We start from the raw sequence: 24,016 nt of genomic DNA, 5'->3' as shown, positions 1-24,016 counted from the left end.
TATTTTAAGACAAGCAGTTAAAAAAAGAAGGCAGAATGTGACCCTAAAAGTGTGCTAAGATTTTGGCTACTGGCTTTTGGAAGAGCTGGGAACATCAGTGAATAGATAGGATGTCAAAAAAGAACATGTCAAAGAACAGTAATGGGGTCACTGGCTCAGAGTATTTTTAAAGATGAAGTTGCCTTCTGTCAATTGGGAAGGCTCAGGTTTGGGGTGGGTTGGCCTTTCTTCCCTTCACTTCTCTCCACAACCTCCAAGGTTCAACTCCTACGTTAAAACAGTTGGGATCTTGTCTAGGTTTTAATAATGTCCCCCTTGTACCTTGTAGAAAGCAAGAGGGAATATAGGCATTCAGTGGCAGTAATACATGTTCCAATAGAACAGACAGAAAGGCTCTGCCCCTTTTTAGGCTTCATGACTTGCTATGTCAGGTAGGTGTGTGTAAGTGTGCTCACATATGTGTGAACACACGCCCCTTCCTGGAACATGACAAATGAACATCACAGTCCAGTGTGTGCCATAGGGGATGCTCTGGCTTTAATGAAGAGCCAGTGTTTTCATGTAGAGCTAGGTTTCTTGAGGGAGCCAATCAGAAAATTATCTGAAATAACCTGTTTCTAAAGAAGTGAAAAAAAAAAAACAGCAATTATTTGAGAGGGTTAGTGAAGCCATTTCTTTTTATGGGATGCTGTCTGGAAGAAGAATAGCCTGTGCCTGGCTTTCTCAGAAATAGCGAAACATTTTCCTCTTTGGGCAGGGTATAATAGAACACAAACAGGCTAAGTCTATATGACACAAATGAAGTGGAACTCGGGTAAAAATGGAATCAGTGCAGGCTGCCAATTTAGCTAACTGGGGCCCTTTAAAATCTCAATTATGCAAATCAGCCACATCTTCCCCTCACTTTGTGCTGTTTGGACCCATGTATAATTTTGTGAGTGCTCTAACGATGTAGTCATCTGCAGGTGAAAAGGGATTCAGTTTCATAGCTCACGTGGCTTCTCCAACCCTCACGCAGGGGAACAACAGAAGGGCCCAGAGGTAACCTTCTGCAGCGGGAAATGGGAGCTTCATCCTGCTCTCCCTGCCAACCTCCCGCCCTGTTTCCTCCCGGCAGAGAGCTCCATTCCCATCTTCCCTGCCATTTTGGCTCCCTCGTTGTCACGGTTCAAGTGTTCTGAGAAAGCTGCTCTAACTCGTCTTGGCTAGAGGGACCCTGGCCCCATCGTTACCTGGACTGCATGAGAAAAGAAGAAAACAAACCAATTCTTTGCAACCAAACAACCACAACACAACAACAAAGAGACACGTTTAATTTTACATAAGGGAATTTTACACACACACACACATCCTTTTTGTTTACTCAGCCAGAATATAGACACAATAATTACTCGACCAAATCAATGAAATCATTCAAACCTAGAGTTGCCCAGAATTTCTAGTTCTAAATAATTTGTCAGCACCAGGCACAATAAGGAAGGGTGAGGAAATAAACTGCATAATTGCTTCAATTCTCTGCTCCCCTTTGCATATGTTCATCATTGAGAATCAATTCCAGTTTGAGAGGAGGCTTTAATTCCTGGTAAATGAATAGGAAGTGAGTAAGTAAATGTTCGGTGTTTCCCTCAAATTATGTCTCGTAATGTAAGAAAACAGTGGCAAAAAGCCATCAACAGATGGTGTTTTCATTAGCCAAAGATTTATTTTTCAAAGCATTTTCATATTAATGAAGTAAGGTTGAAATTAGAGTCATCTTGTCAGTTCTAGCTCTGTGTTGTTAAAATGTGCTGGCATTCTGCAAATTGCTAGGGGGCCAGAGCAAAGTAACCATTTGCCATAATTTTCTGATGGTAACCCAAGGTCCGTAGTCTAACCAGACCCCAAATTATGTGTTCAGCCCTAATTTTTGTTTTCAGTGGCTTTACAGAAGCTGTGAGTCTCAGTTTTGGGCCATAAATGAGGAACACACAGCAGGGATCTTAGTCCTGCTCTGCACTATGAATTATTTATAAGATATCAGTTTCATGACAAGTGTTGCAACAGGTTGCATGCACTTGTTAGAAAACATTCTCCCCATGGAATCTCATGTTTGAAAGGAAATGCATTACAGTTTGAAACACAAATTTCTAATATTGTATCTGCTCTGAGTATTTATAATCTACATTATATTTGCCTAATATGTCAATAGAGTCATTTGTGATGCATAAAATCTCCATTTATCTAGGAATCTGGACCACTCTGCTGGAGGAAATCACAAACTGATTGGGTCCATTACCCACGCCCACTCTTTAATTTGAGCCAGACCTTTTCATCAAACTACAGCTCCATCATATTCACCTTATGGCCAAATTTTTGAAGAGGAGTCCAGACTTGTAGTCTCCACATTGTCACTATTGACATACTCACTAACCCTGTACAGTTTGGCATTTGCTTCCAAAACTCTACTGAAATTCCTTTTTCAAAGGTCACCAGTGACCTCTAATAACCAAATCTAGCTGCCTTTTATCAGGCCTCGTCTTTCTTGCACTTTCTGCATATTTGACAGTGACAAATCCTTTCTTGAAACACGTTTCTCTCGATTATCCTCTTAGCTTGGCCTAGATCTGCATTACCAACTGTTCTGCGTATTGCAGCCTCCTCCTAACCAGTGCCCGTGCCCCCAGGCTCTCCTGTTTCAGTCAGCCCCACTTATTGCTGGTAGGTTGATCTCATAAACGCAGACCTGCTTATGTCATTATCTTGCTCAAAATCCTTTGGTACGTCCCCACTGCTTTAAAAAGTATGGACAAACTCTCCTCACCTAGGCATTCAAGACCTTCACAAAGGAGCCTCGATCTCCATTTCCAGCCTTGTGCCCCACTCCTCTCTTGTACCCTCTGTTCTAGCCAAACTCAACTTCTGTTTCCTGAACCTGTCCTGTACTTTATTCCCTTTTACTTTTGCTCATGCTATTCCTTGTGCCTGGAACACCATGCCTGCCTCCATCTCTGTTAAAATCCTACTTATTCATCAAAACCCATCTTCAAGACCCATCCCATCCTTTTTATCTCTGAAGTCAAACACCTTGAATAGAGTAGGTGCTCAATACTTTCTGTATTAAATACAAGAGAAATGCCTTTTGTATTAAATCTCTGAACTGCCATTTCTTTTTTTTTTTTTTTTTACTCTGACATCTATTTAGCTTAGAACTCATATCCAAATCAACAGTTGTGGCCCTTCGTTTTTCCTTTTTCTCTCCCTTTGTCCTTGTTAAGGAGAAGGCCACAGATTGAGATAGTCATGAAGTTAAAGAAAGCTAGGGAAGACAGAGTGCCCAAGCCAAAAAAAATTGAATAAATGGTAAAAAATCACTCCCATGGGAATAAAGCCAAAGAAACCAAGAGAGATCTGGCAAGAAGGGAAGTAGAGATTAAGCTGATTCTCATAATCTGGATTGAGAACAAGTGAGATCAGACTGCTTGTCCTGGAAATACATATATCCATGGGAATACATCTCTGGGATAGATGCATGGGACAGTGCCAAGGATACTAAGGGGCCGCAGCTACTAAGCAGAGAAGGGGCCAAGTATGCGAGTCGTTTCCCCTCCCCCATTACCCCTTTCCCCCTCCCCCCACCAAAAACATGAACTTTGAACAACTACAAACCATAGGAACCATGGAGACAGCAATGAACACGATCAAGGGAAGGAATTCTAGCAGAATAAGGGCCAGGAAGTTGGGGTATTACATTTAGAACAGACTTTGTGGGGACATAGGGAATGATGAGTGAGAAAGGAGTGGGTATTGGAGCAGGTCCTGGAAAAGAAGCAGCCACCAGAGCTGAAGACTTGCGAATGGGGAGGAATAAAAAAAGCCCACTATCAATCTAAAGTAAATAACATTCTAATTTTTCTCATATGAGGACTGGAAGAGAGTAGCTTGCTCAACTGAAAATATGTTGAGGTTTTAGTACTGTTGTCACTATGTTATAATAAACAGATTTGCAAAGCGCTTCTAATGTTCTAATGTTTACTAAAAGGATCTGTGTACCAGAAAACAATGGTAAGCAATGGATGTCCTGTCTTGATACAGCCAGGCTTTGCGTTTAAGTCTGGCATTTCCACAGGCTACTCCTTAATTTGAAAAAGGGAAGCTGTAGATATAATGCTGGATTTTGATGAAGTACACACTTAAAATGCCATCTTTTTTTTTTCCTGAAGGAACCTATTGATAAGTATAAAGTATTCTCAACAAAGATGAAAAAAAAATCGTGGACTACTGGGGCAAAGCTGCAGCTGACGACTAGAGACCTGGGTTCCAGTCCTAGCTTTGCTGCATGCTAATTATATATCTGTGCAAAACACTTTACCCTCACTGTGCAGCTCAGTTCTCTCATCTGTAAAATGCTGACATCTCCTACTTCATGGGCTGTCATGATTATTAAATGATACATATATATGAAATTGCCTAGCATAGTGTCTGGCAAGCAGTAATTGTTCAATAAATTATAGTTTTCTTAGCCTACTCATCTGTGAAAGGGAGAATAAAATCTGTTCTCCCTATGTCACAGGATTACTGTTGGGGAAAAATGATATATTGACTATGAACTACTTTAAAAAGTTTTAAAATATACAGAACATAAAGTTGCCTTAATATCATTAAATTCCTACATCCACAAAGTCATGAATGTCATCTTTTCCCCAATAATAAGAGTCTGGAGCAAATGTACAGCATTGTTAATTAGCACCCGGAATAGTGCTGGGCCCAGACTCAGTGAATCTTTGAAATATTTGTTGACTGACTGACTAATCTCCACGTGATATTGGTTCTCATACTCATTAAACGTTTCTTCTTTTTCCCCCTTTTCCCGGTTTCCCTCTGGCTTCACACTCTGCAATGGCAGCAAACTCTGGAGATGAACCTTACCAACCTGGTCAAACGCAACAGCGAACTAGAAAATCAAATGGCTAAACTAATACAGATCTGCCAGCAGGTTGAGGTATGTAACAGAAACATTTGTCATTCTTTCAAAGGACCTGGATCAGGCGATCCTTTTGAGGGGAACTTGAATGTTGTCAGAGTGTAGCTTGGCCATTTGGAGTGAAAGGCTGAATGATAGTTCTACAAAGTCTCATTCCTTTAGGATGCTTGTTCCAAGAAAAGTGGCAGATAGCTATTGTTTTAAAAATAATAATAAGAAATGCTATTGTTTAAAAAATATTTTCATACTGTTTTTTAAAAAATATGGTGGTAGTGGGTTGGTGAGACAACAGTCCAAGGGGCAAGCCCTTCTCCTTTTCCAGTAGCAGGTAGTATGAGAACCCAACATGAAGTGTTTCTTCCTTCATCAGATTGGACATCATAGCTCCTTAAAGAGATTACTGGAGAATAAGGGAAGTAGGGAATCCTGGGTCCTCAGGGTAGGCTGAGGTTTGTTCAAGCAATATTGTTTCTGTAAAAATATCAGAACTGCTTCCCCCTTCCAAGCCTTTCCCCTCTTCTTCCCCATGCACCTTACCTAGTCCTCACTCATCACCTTACCACTTATTCTTGTCATCCACAAATGACATCTATGTTAAAGTTGTCTGTGAATTATCAAGTGTTATACAAGTTAAAAGGTTTTCGAAATATGATATCTTCATCAAATCTCAGAATAGAGCTTACAGGAGGAGTCAGCCTCTTCATAAGTGGATGTAATGAAAGAAAGATATTATTTCTGTCTCTCAAGAGCTTGAAACTTCAGCCATAGCATTTGGTTTTATGTTGATTTTATTGAAGAGGCAATGGTAGGGTTTAAAGTATAAACAGAGTCAGGTGAAACATTATAGGACCCCTCATGGGTAGTGGTTAGGTAAAAGTGTTTCTTAATTTTATTTACAACCTGGTAGTCTAGTTCTAATCTTGCTTGTGTGATTGAAAAGGTAATGGTTCAAGTTTATTTTATTTTAAGCAATAAAATAATTTGTTAAGATCTCATCTCTTAATCCTCTCCTGGGGATTCCTATTTAAGAGAATGTGCAGAATCTTCTTATAAGGCAAAGAATCTTCTTTTTTTTTGGTGGGGGGAGGTAATTAGGTTTACTTAATTATTTATTCTTGGAGGAAGTACTGGGGATTGAACCCAGGACCTCATGCATTGTAAGCATGCATTCTACCACTTGAGCTATACTCTCCCCCAGAGACTCTTCTTATATGAGTAACCATTCCTGATGGTTTGGATTTATTAAAGTGTTGGACTTCTTAAAGTAGATTGTATTTATACGACAAGCATACCATAGCAATTTAATTACTCCATTTGTGGAAGAGAGTGGTGCTCTATGTAGGGTCCACAGGATACCAGTTAAACCCAGGTGTGAGAGTATGGGATGGGTTAGGGAATTTAGGAAGAAGCATATGGAATGGAAAGAATGAACACTGGAATGTAAGTTGGAAAAATAGGTTCTAAACTTGACTCTGTCATTAACTGGTAGTATAAACTTGAATAAGTCATTTAGCCTCTTGACTTCAGTGTCCTTACCTATAAAATGACGGATTGAACTGAATGCATGACTTTCAGTGTGTCTTCCAGATTTCTCAAGTCATGATTCTGTGAACGGTTACTTTCTTTATTCTTCTCTTTTTCTCTTTGGCCTCATCTTTTCCAAGAGGGGTGAAAAAAACAGCAGGCATTTTAGAGTGGTTTTCAGCTAATCAGAATCCCTTTATGTTCCACTCTATCAAAGCTTCTGATTATGCTGTTAGATTACAGTATAAGAAACCCAGACTGTTGAAGAGACAAGGAAGTATTGTGAGCAGGAGACAAGATAAGGAATCCCTTGGTTTAGAATTTGCATGATTGAGGGTCGGGTAACAGCTCATAATGAATAAAACGTGGTTAGAAATTATAATCATCACCTTACTTATTCTCCACAAAAAGCAGTCAATTAGCAAAGTAAGCAGTTTATTTTCATTGCTTATTTACTTAGAACCTAACATCCTATCATCCCATCCCTGGGAAGCTTATCACTCGGGCCAGCCTCATGCAAACATAGCCCTTTTCCAACCTTTCTCAGTCCATTGCACCAATCAAACCTTTATATTCAGGGTCCTACTCTTTTCAAGTGGCAAGGAGCTAGTCTCATAAAACAATGCATCATTGTGTTAATAGAGGAGTACTGATTCTGGCCCTTTAGGTAACAGGCTATGTTTTCACAGTGCCTTTCTGAGGTTAAATATTCCTGCTTGAGCCTTTAGGAGGTGACATTTGTGCTGGCAAATGTAAGCAAAGTGGGTAAAAAGAGCAGCCCCATGACAAGCAGTGAAGAAGGAGTTTAAGAAGCTCCCTTAGGGATGCTTATTAAATCCATCGGCCACTGTCTGCTCTGGCACACAAAAGGTCACCTTTTGTTAATACTTATTTATGCATAGCACTGTACCAGGTATAAAGAAAATGGCCTAGACACAGTATTTACCCTTGGGTGGTTACATGCTATACAAGTCCACCCTGATGTGGATACACATGTGCAGGAAATATAGACAATGGCATAAAAATGTTAACTGAGAATTGGGGAAGAATCTTGAGATAATGCTTTACATGTCAAGGATGAGAGTGTATTATGGGAGTTAATGCCATCATCTATTCAGTTTAGGATTCTGTCTCTGACAGGGGCCCTACAGGGTGGTTTATGGAAGACCATGGCTGTGCTCTATGACATCATCCCTTCTGAAAGGTTAGGGATGTGCCCTAAAGTTCCCCATAATAATAGGGTGAATCCAGGGTACTTATTATGCTCATTCAGCACAGAGCCTGTGTGTCCAGAAGGCTTCAGGACAAGCCCCAGGATTAGAAATGCAGTTAAAGATGGGATTTGAGACTTCATAAATGCTTCTAAATACTTTGTAAAATGAAATAAATAGTGGGATACTGTCTGCCATGAGAGCCAGACAGTGAAGGGTGATTTGAATTTTTTTCATTTTATCTGATCCAGATTTGTCTATCAGGAATGACTATATTCACAGCGTAAACCAGGCATTTCATGTCGGGCGGGGGTGGCGGATCCCAGCTAAGGCACTTCTGAGAAAACTGGAATAGGCTATTTTCCTGCCAAACCTGTTCCCCTTCCTGATTGTCTGCAAATGTTTTTGTCACAGATTGACTTTTCATAAAAGAGCCATAAATACTGCCTCCCTCTCCTGGTTCTCTCTCCCTGTTCTCTGTTCTCCTTAGAAAGTAAACAAAGCTACAGTCTTCCTTTTATTACAGAAACAGAGATTAGGATCACCACAGATTTGTTAGCTGAATTCTTTGGTAACGCAGCCTGTTAGAGCTGCTGCCCAGCTTTCAGGATTCAGTGGATAGGCAGTTGGAAAATATTTTCCATCTGGGTTGGTGAACATGGGAATGAAGGAGAGGCAGACCCAAGACTCCTTTAATCTGGTTAAGGAAGGGCATGCTCTGACCTTGCTCCTCTGGCCACTTGATCTCTATATATAGTTCTTTGTCCTGCATCATCAGGCATCCTTTGTTTACATTTCCGAAGGAAATCTCTGTTTAACGCATAGCCAAGGGAAAATGTATACCAACAGATGAGTATTTCCTCTGGGCTTCCAAGAGGTTTTGTGAATAAATAAGCATTCCTGAAAATACTGAGGGGAAGAAAAATGGTTAAATACTTAGTAATCAGTCAGTCAACAACAATTCTTAAGCAAACACTGTGTACTCAGTGTGATAGGTCATTTGGGGGCTACAAAAGAAACATGCATTGTTGATGGCCTCCAGGAACTTTTAGTCTAGCTAGGGCCAACCCAGTATCTAGTGAGAAAGGGGAGTATTTAGAAAGCAGTGTGCAGTTCAAGGAGCACAAGTGAATGTAGTGTAGCCCCTCTGTGTCTACTTATTTCGTTTTATCGTTAACTTTTAGGGCACGGAGCGTATTACAGCACTTTCCTGGGTATTTTGGGTGCCATCTGTTTTCCTCTGCTCCAGAACTGCTACAGGACAATGGGTTAGTCCACCCCAGAAGCTCCTTGGGCAGACTGATTTCCTTCTGGCTCTTCTCAAGCCTTTTAAGGAGCTTGGTGGTACGGCTCCTTAGCATTAAGAGAAAGAAGAAAGGAGATGAGCTAAAGAGAGGGAAGGCTTCCCTTAGTTTGGGGAATTTCAGCTTTCTGTCTTGCCACCAGGCTTTAGCTCCAATAGCTTTCAGAAGTGTTTCTCTTAGAGTTCAAACTGGAGGTGGCTTGGTGTTCTCCCCTTTCTGCTCCTGTTGCTCACTGAAATGGTATTTGGTTTGGGAAGAGCAAGAATTGATCTCTGACTGCTTCTCCAAGCATAAAAATAGGCGTTTTAACAGAAATTAGTTTAAAAAAACACTACTATGGATGATTTCAGCAGATGATCCTGAAGTGTTTTAGAATGGTCAAGCTAGAAGACATAATAGAATCTAAATCATTAAAGCACAAATAAGCTTGTTGGCAGACTCTTCTACAAGCACTGAGGACATGATAAAATGAAAGGGTGATTAGAGAGAAGTAAGTGTAATCAGGGAAAATTAAATGGAGAAAATTCATTTTAGCCAAATGTTGAAGGAGGGAAAATAAATTCCTCCCTCTGCTGGGACAGAGAACAGAGGTATTAATGGAGGTGGAAATGAGCAAATTGTATGGGCAAAGTGGTATACTACACACAGAATATATACTGGGTATATAGAGATAAATAGGAAATGGTCCTTGCCCTCAAGGAACTTACCTGACAGGTAAAATGTCAAATATAATGTCAAATGATGATTATTGTAATGCAGATAAGTGCAAAATGACAAGCTAGCATAGATAAAGAAACACCTATGTCTGCCTCAGGGACTTAGGCAAGACTGCAGAATGGAATTAAAAATCAAGTTATCTTGAAATAAGAGTAGAATTTTGCCAACACAAATAAGGAAAGGGAGTGAAGGGGACCACATGCGAGAACACAGAAGGGTAAACAGCGTAGAGGTGTTCAGGGAACCACCAGAAGTTTGGTTCAGCCACAATGGGAGATGTGAGAATCGTTGCGAGAGGTAAGTATGGAGAAGTAGCTAGGGCCTAGATAATGAAGGGCCTTGTGTGCCACACATGGGTGTTTGGGCTTTACCCTAAAGACTCTGGGGACTCATGGAAGGATTTAAAGCAAGCGAATAACTGGATAGGATCTTCATTTCAGGATTGCTCTGGTTGTAGTATGCAGGATGGAGCAAGGGTCAAAGGTCAAACTGAAGGCAAGGAGACCAGTTAGGTGGCTTTTACTGATTCAGAAAGAGACGAAGGTCCAACCTAAGGCAGTAACTGTAGTGTTGGGTTGGGGCAAATGGGATGGTAGGATAAATTCAAAACATACTTGTAGGCAGTGGAATCAATTATTGGTGATCAGTTAGATGCAATGGGTGCAGGGGTAAGAGAATAGTAGGAGGAGCCATAGATTTCTGGCTTGGATAACTGAATGGATGTGTTGCCTTTAACTAAGTTAGGAAATACAGACGGAGTTCTTTTTAGACATGTGAGATTTGTTGTCCTGGGGGTAAGAGAGTCAAGTAAGAAATCCCTAGCAGACAACTGGCTGGATCTGGAGGTCAGGAGCTAAGATGTGGGAAAGGGATATAAAAACCTGGGAATCATCTAAGTAGCACTTAAAGCCATGGAGAATGTGTAGAATGAGAGGAAAGCCTAGGGCACCTCAATCCAATTGTTTGTCAGTCAGAATACAACAAACTGACTTTCCAAAAATAAATAGAAAGACTGTGGAGCTTTTTATGAGATTACTGAGGGATGGCGTGTATTTAACAAATTAAATATCAGAAGTAAATTATTCATTTGTGGGAATAATCAACATTTTAGATACTACCTCTCTAAAGACTATAACAGTAAGTAACACTTAATGATTTCCTATGTTGAGGTAAGCACTTTATATGTGTTAACTCATTTAATCCTCACAGCAGCTCTATGAGGTAAATATTGTTATTATTCTTGCTGTACAGATAAAGATACTGAGAGGTTGAAGTGATTTGCCAAGGTCATACTACTAGTAGGTAACAGGGTGGAGATTTGAGTCCAGGCACTTTAGCTCCAGAGCCTCTGCTCCTAACCACTCCATTATACTCCCTTTTGCAAGGCCAAGGTATACACCTCTTGGACATCTGTTGTTCATCACCAGTGGTTCCTGACTCATTGTGAGGATGACTTGTAGTGAGTAATGGGAATGAGATATGGATGTCAATTCTGGAGGAAAAGCAAAAGAGAAACAAAGAGCAGAAGGGAGGAGGAAAATCAACAAAACAGAGACTCAGAATAGCCAAGGAAGAGAGGCCTTCAAGGTGTGGCAGTTTTGATAGAGTCCGTTGGAGCAGTGACATTACACAGGGAGATATCATTCGTGCTGGAAACAGAAGGTTCAGTGGAAAGGTGAGACCAGAAGATAGATTCAGAGAGGTTAAAAAGAAAGTAGGTTGCAGAGTGGTAGTTATTATCCTTTTGAAGTGCAAAGCTATCAGATTCACAAACGCTCGTACAATACTCTAGTTGTTTATTCTGTTACTGGGTAGCTAACATTAGGAATCACTAGATCCACTGACTCTGACCACACACACTTCATTTCCCATCCTGACTTGGCTTCCAGCTGCCTTTCCCACCTGCCCAGGTCCAAGCCTCAGTTTCTACAACTCACTCCTCCTAGAAAGAATGTAGGTTCTGGGATGCAATGTGATGTGGTAGCTCTGGAGTTGGGCATGCTAGCTGTGTAAACTTGGGCACATAACTTCTCTGAGCCTCAGTTTTGTCATCTATGAAACTTAGACTAATCATATTTTGAAGGGAAAGGTAGTAAATGTAAAATACTTGCTACTGTAACTGGCAGATAGTCAAGGCTCAATAAATGGTCGTAGCAGTAGTAGTAGTTGTAGTGATAGCAGTAGGAGTAATTGTAGGCGCAGTTGTTAGGATTAGTAGTACTAGTAGTATTTCTGGGCACCACACCTTTGCCAGGGATTCCTGGCGCTGACCTCAGGACTTCTGGAGGATTTATCATTATTTCTGAGGGTGGGGAAGATAGCCATTCCCCAGTGTTCACACAAGAACTAGAATTTTCCTGGGGAAGGGGACATGGTAATGAAATTGTAGCACTAAAAATGTTAGAAATCTTAGCCACATGGCCCTATTTAATCACCCACCAATAACTATGCAAGGGTGGTACACTAAAAAGGGTTATTATGCTCAATAAGCAGCCAGTTTTCAGTTACTGAATTAAACAAATTTTATTTAGTATGGAAAGTTCACTGCCCTTCTGCAAGAATATCTAATGGGTTCTTTAAGTTGATACTTAAGTAAACTTGCTTATTATCCTGCCCAAATTCCTCTTGATTACTGCCCCTAAGCAAAGGCAAAAGAAAAGTTTTGGGGAGGCACAGATGCTTTCATCTCTAGTGGTTTTAAAAACAGAGTTTGGAGGATTTTTTAATTGAAATGTAATTGACGTACAATACTATGTTAATTCCATATGTACAACATAGTGATTTGATATTTATTTGGGATTTTAAAATGTTTATTAGCCAAAATGTTCTGTGAGTGTTTTTGTGGGAGATGGATGAGCAAGAGGAGCAGACTTAATGTTAAGGTCCTGAGGAGGATTTGGCCTTAACAGCGCCTCGTGAGAATGAAATAGCTATTTTGAAACCAGTGTGGAATTATAGGTGGAGAAAATGGTTTTCATGAACAATGGAAAATAAGTACACAGTGACCTAGTCAGTCTATTCATTTATACTGCTAAAATGACTGATTCAGACTATTATATTCAATCCCATTAAGTAAATGGCAATTGATATTTAGTACAGATGAAAACCCTAAATCAACTATGCAATCTGAAATGTGGGCATAGCCTATTTTTATACTAGAAAAGAAAATGCTTTTATAATTTTTAGACACCTAATGTGTTCAATTCTTTTTCAAAAATACTTTGTGACAATTCTTGATATATTCCAGAGAAATAAAATGTTTGAGGGCGTTAAAGGTTGCATGTGAAACATTTGGAGGGGTACGAACGCATGACAGGGTTGTAAGGATAAAATGAGTTGTGATTGACGTTGTTTTCCCTCCCCTCCTCCCCCACATCTATAGGGCGTGTAAGCTTTTCGGTGGGGTCATGTTTTCATAGTCAGAGCTGTTCATATAGGCATGTACTCTCATTCTGTTCTTGCACTTCCTTTCATGCAGTGAAGCTCATTTTATAGCCCCATTTCCCATCTGCTGCCTTCTTGCTCCAGTTCCCATTTCTTAGTGTTCAAATTCCAGGTTATTCACTAAGTGACCAGAACACTTGCCTAATTTTGGACCCTTCTGGCTTGCTCCACTCTTTGCACAATCTGCCCAAGTTCCCCATTTCCAATGTGCTCTTGGAAAGTTGGTGGAATTCTAACAATTCAAGTTAAAGCCCTACCAAGCCTACCCTGTACCTTTAAAATGTTTCCAGTTCCACGCCAACTGCCAACTTCACTTGCCATCAACCCAACCAGAATACCAAAGAAATGAAACAAAACAAAGACCAAAGAAACCCTAAAACTAAAACAACCACCACCACTTTAACAGACATGCACACAGCCCTTGAAATGCCCTTTCTGTCTCTGCCTATCCAGAAGAGTCTAGCTGTGTGATATGGTAAGCAGGGACTGGGACTCGAGAGAATCACATTTGAACCATATGTGCGGGTTTTGTGCGAGAGGCATTCTTGTTTCTAATCTCAATGTTTATGACAACCCTGTGGTAATGCTGGTGACATCCCCGTTTTACAAATGAGGAACCTGAGAGTGAGAGAAATTAGATGACTTGCTCAAGGTCACACGTAGAGTAAGCTTGGGCTCAGTCCTGCATCTCTCCAACTGCAAAGTCCATGTTCTTTCCACAGCACTATGCAGCCTACTGAAGACACTATTTGTTTACTTGCCGTGGATTCATTTGTGTTTAGATAGAAAGGAGCTGGCTTAGGATGCCCACTGATACTCTCCCTCACTAAACAGCTCCAGAAGAATAGATGATTTATTTGGGAGCTGGGCATTCCTGACTCCATGGTAAGGGTCTTATGTACCTATATTTGGCAGCTCTCTGCCCCAACAGCCCTTCGTGGGGATAGGAAGCAGAGGGAGGATGACCGCTAGAGTCGGCAGAAGGAAGCAGTGGCACCCACTGTTAAGGCATGCACTCACTCAGATTATTTTTGTGCCAAGAGACCCAAGTGAGGGGTGAAAATACAGTGGGCAGCTCCAGGTATGGATACTGACTCCATTCATACAGTCAGTTTACTGTGGGCCCTGCACTTCCTTCCTGAGACTGCCTAGGACATGGCTGTGCTGCAAGGTAAAAGCTGTCTCCATGCGGATGCAGGTTTTCTTAACCATTACAAAAGAGTTTGGCAGTAAAGATTTACTCCCAGAAGTGTACTTAATGTTGTCACACTTAGGCTATAAATAATAAATGTAATACCACAATGACTCCAAATATATAGATTTCCTCAGAAAAAGAATGCATACATTGTTACTATTTTTTAAAATTCAATTTATTTAAACTAAAAAATAAATAGAAATGGTTCAGCCATTTCTCCCACCCCCCATTCCCCACCTCTGGCAGCCATGAATTTGTTCTTGAATCTATGAGCTTATCTTTTAATTAAAATGTATTTTAGATCACACATATAAGAGTGATCATACAGTATTGGTCTTTCTCTCTCCGACTTATTTCACTTAGCATAATGCCCTTGAGGTCCATCTGTATTGTCACAAATAGCAAGATTTCATTCTTTTTATGGCTGAATACTATTCTGTTTATATATATATAAAGATATATATTTAAGATATATATATCTCACAATTTCTTTATCAGTTCATCCACTGATGAACATTTAGGTTGTTTCCATGTCTTCATGTCTTGGCTACTGTAAATAATGCTACAGTAGACAAGGGGGTCATATATCTTTTTTAAAAATTGAAGTATAGTTGACTTACAATGTCTCAGGTGTACAGCAAAATGATTCAGTTATACATATGTATATTCTTTTTCAGATTCTTTTCCACTATAGGCTATTACAAGATATTGAATATAGTTCCCTATGCTATACAGTAGTTCCTTGTTGTTTCTCTATTTTGTATATAGTAGTGTGTATCTATTAATCCCAAATCCCAAATTTATCCCTCTTTCCCTTTTCCCTTTGGTAACCATAAGTTTGTTTTCTATGAATTTATTTCTGTTTTGTAGATAAGTTCATTTGTATCATTTTTTTAAGATTCCACATATAAGTAATATTGTAAGATATTTGTCTTTCTATGTCTGACTTCACTTAGTATGATAATCTCTAGGTCCACCCAGGTTGCTGCACATGGTATTATTTTATTCATTTTTATGGCTGAGTAATATTCCATTACACACACACACACACACACACACACACACGTATACACCACATCTTCTTTATCCAGTCATCTTTTGATGGACATTTGGTTTGCTTCCATGTCTTGGCTATTGTAAATGGTGCTGGCTATGAACATTGGGGTGCATGTGTCTTTTTGAATTATAGTTTTCTCTGGATATATTCCCAGGAGTGGGATTGCTGGATCATATGGTAACTCTATTTTTAGTTTTTTAAGTCACCTCCATACTGTTCTCCATAGTGGCAGCACCAATCTGCATTCCCACCAACAGTGTAGGAGGGTTGCATATATTTTTTGAATTAATGTTTTCATTTTCTTTGGGTAAATACACAGAAATGGAGTTGCTGGATCATATGGTAGTTCTATTTTTAAATTTTTTATTTTAGGAAACTCCACACTGTTTTCTATACTGGCTGCACCAATTTACATTCTCACCAACAGGGCACAGGGGTTCCCTTTTATCCACATCCTCTCCAACACTTGTTATTTGTTGTCTTTTTGATGATAGCCATTCTGAGAGGTGTGAGGTGATATCTCATTGTGGTTTTGATTTGCATTTCTCTGGTGATTAATGATGTAGAGCATCTTTTTGTGTACCTGTTGGCCATCTGTATGTCTTCCTTAGAAAAATATCTATTCAGATCTTCTGCAAATAGTTTTAATTGGATTACTTCTTTTCTTGCTATTGAGTTCTATGAGTTCTTTATATATTTTGGATATTACCCCTTATCAGAATTATTATTTGCAAATATTCTCTCCTATTCTGTAGGTTGCCTTTTAATTTTGTTGATGGTTTTCTTTGCTGTGCAGAAGCTTTTTAGTTCATGTAGTCCCATTTGTTTATGCTTGTTTTTGTTGCTTTTGCTTTTAGTGTCAGATTAAAAAAATCATTGATAAGACCTATGTCAAGGTGCTTATCGCCTATGTTTTCTTCTAGGAGTTTTATGGTTTTAGGTCTTATATTCAAATATTTAATCCATTTTGAGTTAATTTTTGTGTATGGTGTGGTAGTGGTCCAGATACATTATTACTGTTAATGGTGGGCCCATTCCTTTGATGGAATAAATATTGAGAAGTGCATGGAATCAGGTATTTACTACCCCCGGATAGAAAGAGAATTCCACACCTCAGCCCATGCTCACCACTTCCCCTCCTGCCTAAATCATTTCTCAAATCCAAGTTTACCTGACTCAGGCAGTTCTAGGAACTTACTCCTAAGACCTTTGTATGCATTAGCTGATTTAATCTTCACAAGAACTCTATGATAAGTACTATTATTATTCTCATTTTACAGATGGGGAAACTGAGGCATGGGGCAGGTAACTAATTTGTACAAAGTCACACAAGGAGTAAGTGGCAGAGTGAGGGTTTGCATGCATTTAGACTCCAGAGTCCACGCTCATAATCACTATGCTGTATTAAAAGTGAAGGGTAAAGCTAATCAGATCAATCAGCAGCTCTGTGTGCAGTGCTTTGCAAGGTGCTGATTATTGTGCCTATGGCCTGGGGAAGAACAGACGGCTGTCTGTATAACCAGTCTTGGCATGTTATGTGAATGTATGTCTGTGTGGGAAGGGTACCATGTGTATTTGGAGCAGTATTTGGGCATGCCTTTCTTTGTGGTAATAAGCTTTCTGTAGAGCATGTGTGTTAATGCCCTTGCACGTACTCCGCATTTCTCTATTTCATAGCTGGCTGCCTGAGTGTTCCTCTGGTGTATATGTATGTGTGGAGGGGGTATATTGTAAAGAGGATATATAGGAAAGGAAGAATATATGTCTAGTGAGAGAATTAGTGTTTAAACTGGGTCATGAGGACTGCTTTGACCTGTGGGGATTTTTTTCCCTCAAAGAGTTCTTTCCAAACCCTTGGAATTTTCACCATATGGGGGGAAGAAACTGGGAAACACTGGAGGAGGTTGCTTTTTGTTTCCTCTGATTGGAAACATTGTCTCTTGTGTTCAGAGCAGTTTTTCCCCCTTTTCTCCTCCAGATCCTAGGCCTGTTCCAGCTTCTCCTTAGTAACGTCAAAGGCACAAGACAATCATTGGCTTTGGAATAATTTCTAAACCAATAAAACTTTAGCCAAAAGATTACATTGTACCAAAGGGAGTCTGTGTCTCATAGAAGAACACAGATCCTCCTTTAGCTCCTCCACTCCCAATCTATATACAGCTAGTCCCGCTGGCACACAACTGCAGGCTTATGAGTGCAGGAAGATGTCTTCTTAGAAACATCTCAGGTGGAGGGACAAGCAAGGGACATGAGGAGGAGGATTAGAGACGAGAGCGAGAGGACTAGGCAGGAAAGGTTCACAATGGTATATGGCGAGAAAGGATGTGAAAAAGAAGGGGAAACTATCACAAGATGCCAGTTTACTGTATAGTGCACACACAATAAAATTCTTGCCAGATTTGTGGCGTGTTCTAGCATCTGAAGAGCTTGGAATCTTCTAGCCTTCCGGGCTATTCTGGGATTGATTGCCACCCAGTCATCAGCCAAGAAATTCAAACTATTTCAGGAGGATTCCACTGGCTTTCGAATGAAGAGGAATTTATATGATATTGGTAACATAGAGAGAACATTTTATTTAAGAAGTAAGAATCTGATCTCACAGATGAGTAGGCAAATTGCATGTTGTCTGCCTGCCAGGGAGTAGAAATAAACATCTTCATGGTTTCACACTCCATTTCTGTCAAAAACAAGATATTGGCAGCAAACCATGTGAAGAAAAAAAACCTCAAAAAACACTGACCTACAATGAGTACTGCCAAGCCCTATACTTAATGCTAACCTGCTGTACAGCTGCTAACACAGTGACACGTCATTAGCCCAGGAGGTGAAAGCAAATGTCGCTCCCAGGGTTTGGGTATTTATTGTTTATAGTCTTTAAAAAAAATACCCTTATAGAGAGTCAATAAGACTTCCGTCACTTTTTGCTTTGTGAACCTTTATCTAAAGTTATTTATTAAACTCTACTGTGTGCTTAACATTGTGCTAAGTACTACAGGGGACTACAGCAGGTATGTAAGTCACTATCCTTGCTTTCAAGGATGTTATAGTCTAGTTAGGGTAACAAGAACTAACAGTATGAAGCAATGGTAAGCAATACAAAATAAAATAATTGACTGCTTAATTGTGTGAAACCAACAATAAACGTAGGAGTTCAGAGGAGAGGGAAATCAAAGCTGGCTAACCTTATCATCACTCTCATCAATAGCTAACATTTATTGACATTTAACATATGCCAGGTATTATGCTAAATGCTTTACATGTATTATCTCACTTAATCTTCTCAACTACCTCTGAGATAAGCATTATTATTATCCCCCAAAGATGAAGAAACTCAGATAACTAAGTGACTTATCCAAGGGGATTGATGAGACATGAGACTTAGAAAGGCAAGGAGGAACCTGATCACAAAGGACCTAAGAGCTATGTTAAGAAGTTTGTAATTCATCCCAAGGTCAGAGAGAAGCCAGCTGAAATTTAGAAGGAAGCTGTTTTAAGCATGGGAGTAGTGCGTTTTTTAAAAAATTATGCTGCGTGGCTGCTGGATTAAGAACATGTTTTGTATTGGGAAGATAGAAGATGAGAGACAGAAAGACTAGTTAGGTGACCATTGTAGCACAGTGCCAGGCATATAGTAGGCACTTAATCCTATTTGTTGAATGGGTGGATAGATTAATTTAAGGAACAGATTCTAGTGGACAGAACTAGTGAAGTAAGAATAAAGGATAGAAAGGGATAGATTTGAATTATATTTAGGAAGTAAAATATATGGGATTTAATGACTAATTGGATGTGGGAGATGAGAAAGAGAAGCTAAGAACAGTGCCCAAGATTTCTGAGGGACTGGTGGTGCCATTCATTCATTTAGGGAGTATTAGAGAGGAATCAGATTTAATAGAAAAGGTGGGAGACAAGGATAATTTCAGTTTTGGAAACTGGTTTTGTGGTTATACAAATTAAAATGTTCAGTAAGCAATTAGCTATATGGGTCTAAATTTCAGGAAGAGGGATTTAGGATGGAGATAAAGATAAGTGAGGCAAATTGGGATCTTTTCGTGGTGAGAGAATTTTGCAAAATTGGATTGTGGTAATGGTTGCACAATTCTATAAATTAATAAAAATTATTGAATTCTCTAGCAGCACTATTTACAATAGCCAAAACATAGAATCAACCTGTGTCCATCAACAGAAGAACAGATAAAGGAAATGTGGTGCACGCACACGCACACACACACACACACACACACACACACACAATGGAATACTACTCAACCATAAAAAAGAATGAAATATTGCCATTTGCAGCAACATAGGTGGACCTAGAGAATATCATACTAAGTGAAGTAAGTCAAAGAGAAATATTATATGATGTCACTTAACATGTAGAATCTAAAAAATAATACAAATGAATCTGTATACAAAACAGAAACAGACTCATAGACATAGAAATTTATAGTTACCAAAGGGGAAAGGAAGGAGCGGGAGGGATAAATTAGGGTTTTGAGATTAACAGATACACACTACTATATAGAAAATAGATAGGCCCCAAGAATTTACTGTATTACCCAGGGAACAATATTCAATATTTTGTAATAACCTATAATGGAAAATAATCTGAAAAAATATATATATAAAACTGAAAAAAATCATTGAATTCTCCACTTAAAATAGATAAATTTTATGGTATGTAAATTACATCTCAATAAAGCTATTTAAAATAAAAGATAAGCAAGGCATTGGCATATAGGTGGTATTGAGGCCTTAGAAATGGATGAGATCATATAAGACTGTGGGTGATAGAATTCTTGAAATACTGGCATTTAAGATCCAGGCAAAGAAGTTGGAGTGATCAGAAGGAAAACTAGGAGAATTAGTGTCATGTAAACCAAGGGAAGAGAGTATTTCCAGAAGAAGTAAATGATTTTCTTTTAACAATAGGAGAGACTTAAGTATCTATAAATTCTCATGGAAAGGAGCTAGTTGACAGGAAGAGGTTGAATGAAGAAGAAAGGAAGATTGATCAAGTGAGGACCCCAAGAGGGCAGGAGAGGATGGAATACAGAGCACAGGTAGAGGGATGAACTTTCTAGAGGAAGAGATGACACTTTTTTTGTAATGCTAGAGAAGGAGGGAAGGATAGTTGAGGATGCAGGTATGTTTGTTTACTGGTTTGCTATAAGAATTTGAGGGAATTCTCTAAGATGAGTTCTGTTTTCTTTGTGAGGAAGGAAGTAAAATCATTTGCTATGATTTTACTATGAGTGAGTAGGGAAGTGGTGGGCTTTGAGGACTGTAGAGATTTGAATTAGCTACTGTGCAGAGGTGGAGAGAGATGTTAAGAGAATCCTACTAATATAGGATTAGTAGGAAACGTTGAGAACCTGCTTGAAGCTGGACACCACGAATTTAAAGGGGACTCCGTCTATGCTTGTGTGATCAGCATATAGGTTGCACTTAAAACCTCCAGAACTAATACGTTGGTTAGGTGAGAGAGGAGGGATAAATTAGGAGTATGGGATTAACAGATACATACTACCATATATAAAATAAATAAACAGCAAGGATTTGATGTGTAACACAGGGAAATACATTTAATATCTTGCAATAACCTATAATGGAAAAGAATCAGAAAAAACAATATATATACATATACATATATATATATATACATACATATATATGTATAACTGAATCTCTTCACTGTGTATCTGAAACTAACACAATATTGTAAATCAACTATACTTCAATAAAAAATGTTGGTTAGATGAGAAGAAGAATGGAGATGTATATATATGTGACAGATGAAAGGTTAATATCACTACTATTGGAGATACCTAATACTGTTTTATGATATTAGTGATGTTAACATATGTTGTGATTTTTTTCCTGGTTTGTCATTTATTTTTCTTTTCCTATATGTCTTTTGGTTTTTCTGGCTTGTAAAGGAAAGTCTCCCCTCCTTAAATGTTCTTTCATATTTTCAGTGATTTTCTTTTTTGTATTTTAAGTCTTAAAATACCTGGAATGTGTTTTAGGATATTATTTTTAAAATTTATTTTAGGATTTGTAGTTTTGTTTTCTTCCAGATAAATAGCCAGTGTGTCAAGACTATTTATTCACACAACAATCCTTTTCCCATTGCCATATTTTGAGTTTCCATATGTACTTGGACCTATTCTAGACTCTACTCTGTTCTAATGATATAATTTTCTGTTGTTTTGCCAATACCTTACTATTTTGATCATAGTGACTTTATGATAGCTTTTAATATTTGTTAATATCTGGTATTTCTTTGTCATAATTTTCTTGCTATTCTTGGATGTTTTGTTCTCCATATAAATTTAAAATAATTTTATCCAGTTATGAATTATGATTATCATTGTATTACATTGGGAAGAAATGATGTTAAATTGTCCCAAAGAGAATCATGGTATATCTCTGCATCTTTTCAGGTTTTATTTTTGGGACCTTCTCTTTAGTATTTTATTGTATTCTTCAAATAGGTAAAATACCTTTCTTGTTAAGCTGATCCTTAGATATTTTATGGCCTTGTCCTTGTTGTGAGTGGGTTGCTTTTCTATTTCCATTTAAAGTAGCATATGGAGAAAACTCTTGATTTTATGTATTTTCTTGTATATAATAATCTTACCAAATTAATATTTTTAGACTTTGAAAAAGCTAAGTTTCTTAGGTTTCTCTGAAGTACTTAAATCTCTTCTTCACCAATATTTATACCAATTATTTAATTTTCTCATTTTCTTTTGCCTCAGCTAAAACATTAAAAACACTGTCGAATAATAGTGGTGATACCAGATGTCTTTGCCTTGTTCACATTCTGGGAAGGACCTTAGTATTTTCACCATTGAATATCATGTTTGCTATTTGTTTTTTAAATTATATTTAAAAGTTGTCTTTTATGTAGAATTTTTATTTGGATTGCCTGCTGAATTTTGTTTAAAAACTTTTTAGGATGTATTAGTATAATCCTGTATGTTGATATATTTTCTAATGTTGGATCATTCTTTTATTTCTGGAGTAAACCCTGTTTGATTATAGCACTTTATTCTTTTGTTACCCTTTTCGATTTTGTTTTCTGATTTATGAAAAATTTTTCCGTATATATTCAGAAGTTAAATAAATCTATAGTCTTATGATTTCTGATATCTTTTTTAGGTTTCTGGTATTGTGGTTATACTAGATTCATTAAACGCAGTTGGATCTTCGTATCTGTCTCTGTGGTCTTCAATAGTTTAAACAGCATGGGAATTATCTGTTCTCTAAAGAGTTTATGGAACCCAGTTCTGAAACCATCTGAACCTGGAGTCTTTTTTTTTTTTAATTTCACATCTTTAATCATCTTTCCAGTCTTACCTAAAGCTATCAATCTCTCTAGGTGTTGTTATTTCTTCTTGGGTAAAATTAGGTAGTATTTAATAGATTTTTCAACTGCACCATAGGTTGCATATAGTGTTCCCTTATAATTACTTTTATATCCATCTAGTGGTGTGCTGGAGTTGAATAGCCAGTTGTGCACATTTCTTCCCATCTTTGAGTTAGTGACTATGCATTGGTAGCTTAAAATTCCATGATGGTGGGAGTTTTTACACCATGAAAATCAGCAGGCAATACAAATAGTGGCTTTTTCTGAGAGCCAATTGCTAAATGTTTACCGGCATGCCATTGTCTGTATCAGTGAGTGTATCTCCTTTTCCAGTGTGTTTTTTGTTTTGTTTTGCTTTCTCTCTTTTCCTTAATCAAGATTTTCAAAGAACTCGCTTTTGATTTTAATTATCCTTTGTATGATAGTTTCATTTTGATTTCATTAATTTCAGCTTTTTAAAAATGAAATCCTTCCTTCTGTTTACTTTTAATTTATTGTCCTTTTCCAGTTTCTTAAATTGAAAACTTAATTCATTTATTTTCCATCTTTATGCATTTTCCTGAATAGAGCTTGAAGTGTATCCTGTAGATTTTATTAAGTGTGTTCCTTTCCATTATTTTCCATAAAATTAAGAATTTCAGTTTTGATTTCCTCTTTGATTCCAAAATTGTTTAGGTGCATGTTTCTTAATTTCCAAGTAGTTAAGGATTTAGGGGTTCATATTTTTGTTATTCTCTTCTTCTTTTACAGGATTATAATCAGGGAAGGTAGACTGTAAAATCTCTACTTTTAAAAATGTACCTATATTATGTTGTTCTTTGTGGCGAAGTACATGATCGATTGTCAATGTTCTGTGAATAGAAGAGAAGAATGTATATTTTCTATAGGATACAGAATTCTATATGTAACTATTAATTGTTTTATTGGTAATTTTTCCCAAATGCCCTATATCCTTGCTTATTTTTAGTGTGAAACCTACTAATTTCATCTGTCTGTTTCACACCCTGACTGTATCTTTTTTTCTTGTCATTTCTCCTTTCATTTTAAAAATATTTGTTTCCTAGAAGTGCAACTGACAGTTTAAAGAAAAGGCACATTTTAAAGTTATTAATACATATTGTCAACATTCTCTGTTCACCAAGACAATTTACACTCCCACCAGAAGTGTATACTGGAGCAGATGGAGCTTTCCTGTGTTTTCCTCTACTGTAATGTTGCAGAATGCT

The 24,016-nt window shown here is 38.2% G+C and overlaps 1 protein-coding gene and 1 non-coding gene across 7 annotated transcripts in view; one reads left to right on the top strand and one right to left on the bottom strand.

Moving 5' to 3' along the window:
* The window catches only part of MID2 (midline 2), an 85,725-nt gene that overhangs the window by 20,427 nt on the left and 41,282 nt on the right, over positions 1 to 24,016 (top strand). For all 6 annotated transcript variants that reach the window (XM_010946111.3, XM_010946112.3, XM_074358810.1 and 3 more), the window contains exon 3: positions 4,883 to 4,978. In XM_010946111.3, coding sequence (XP_010944413.2) covers positions 4,883 to 4,978 — 96 coding nt within the window. The remainder of the gene's footprint in view (positions 1 to 4,882; positions 4,979 to 24,016) is intronic.
* On the bottom strand, positions 6,080 to 6,153 carry TRNAC-ACA (transfer RNA cysteine (anticodon ACA)). Its single transcript has one exon. It is a non-coding gene; the product is annotated as a tRNA-Cys (tRNA).

This window comes from Camelus bactrianus, chromosome X (genome assembly GCF_048773025.1).
Source record: "Camelus bactrianus isolate YW-2024 breed Bactrian camel chromosome X, ASM4877302v1, whole genome shotgun sequence".
Lineage (NCBI taxonomy): Eukaryota > Metazoa > Chordata > Mammalia > Artiodactyla > Camelidae > Camelus > Camelus bactrianus.
Note: the sequence above shows the minus strand (reverse complement) of the source record. Positions and strands in the feature narration are given on the sequence as shown.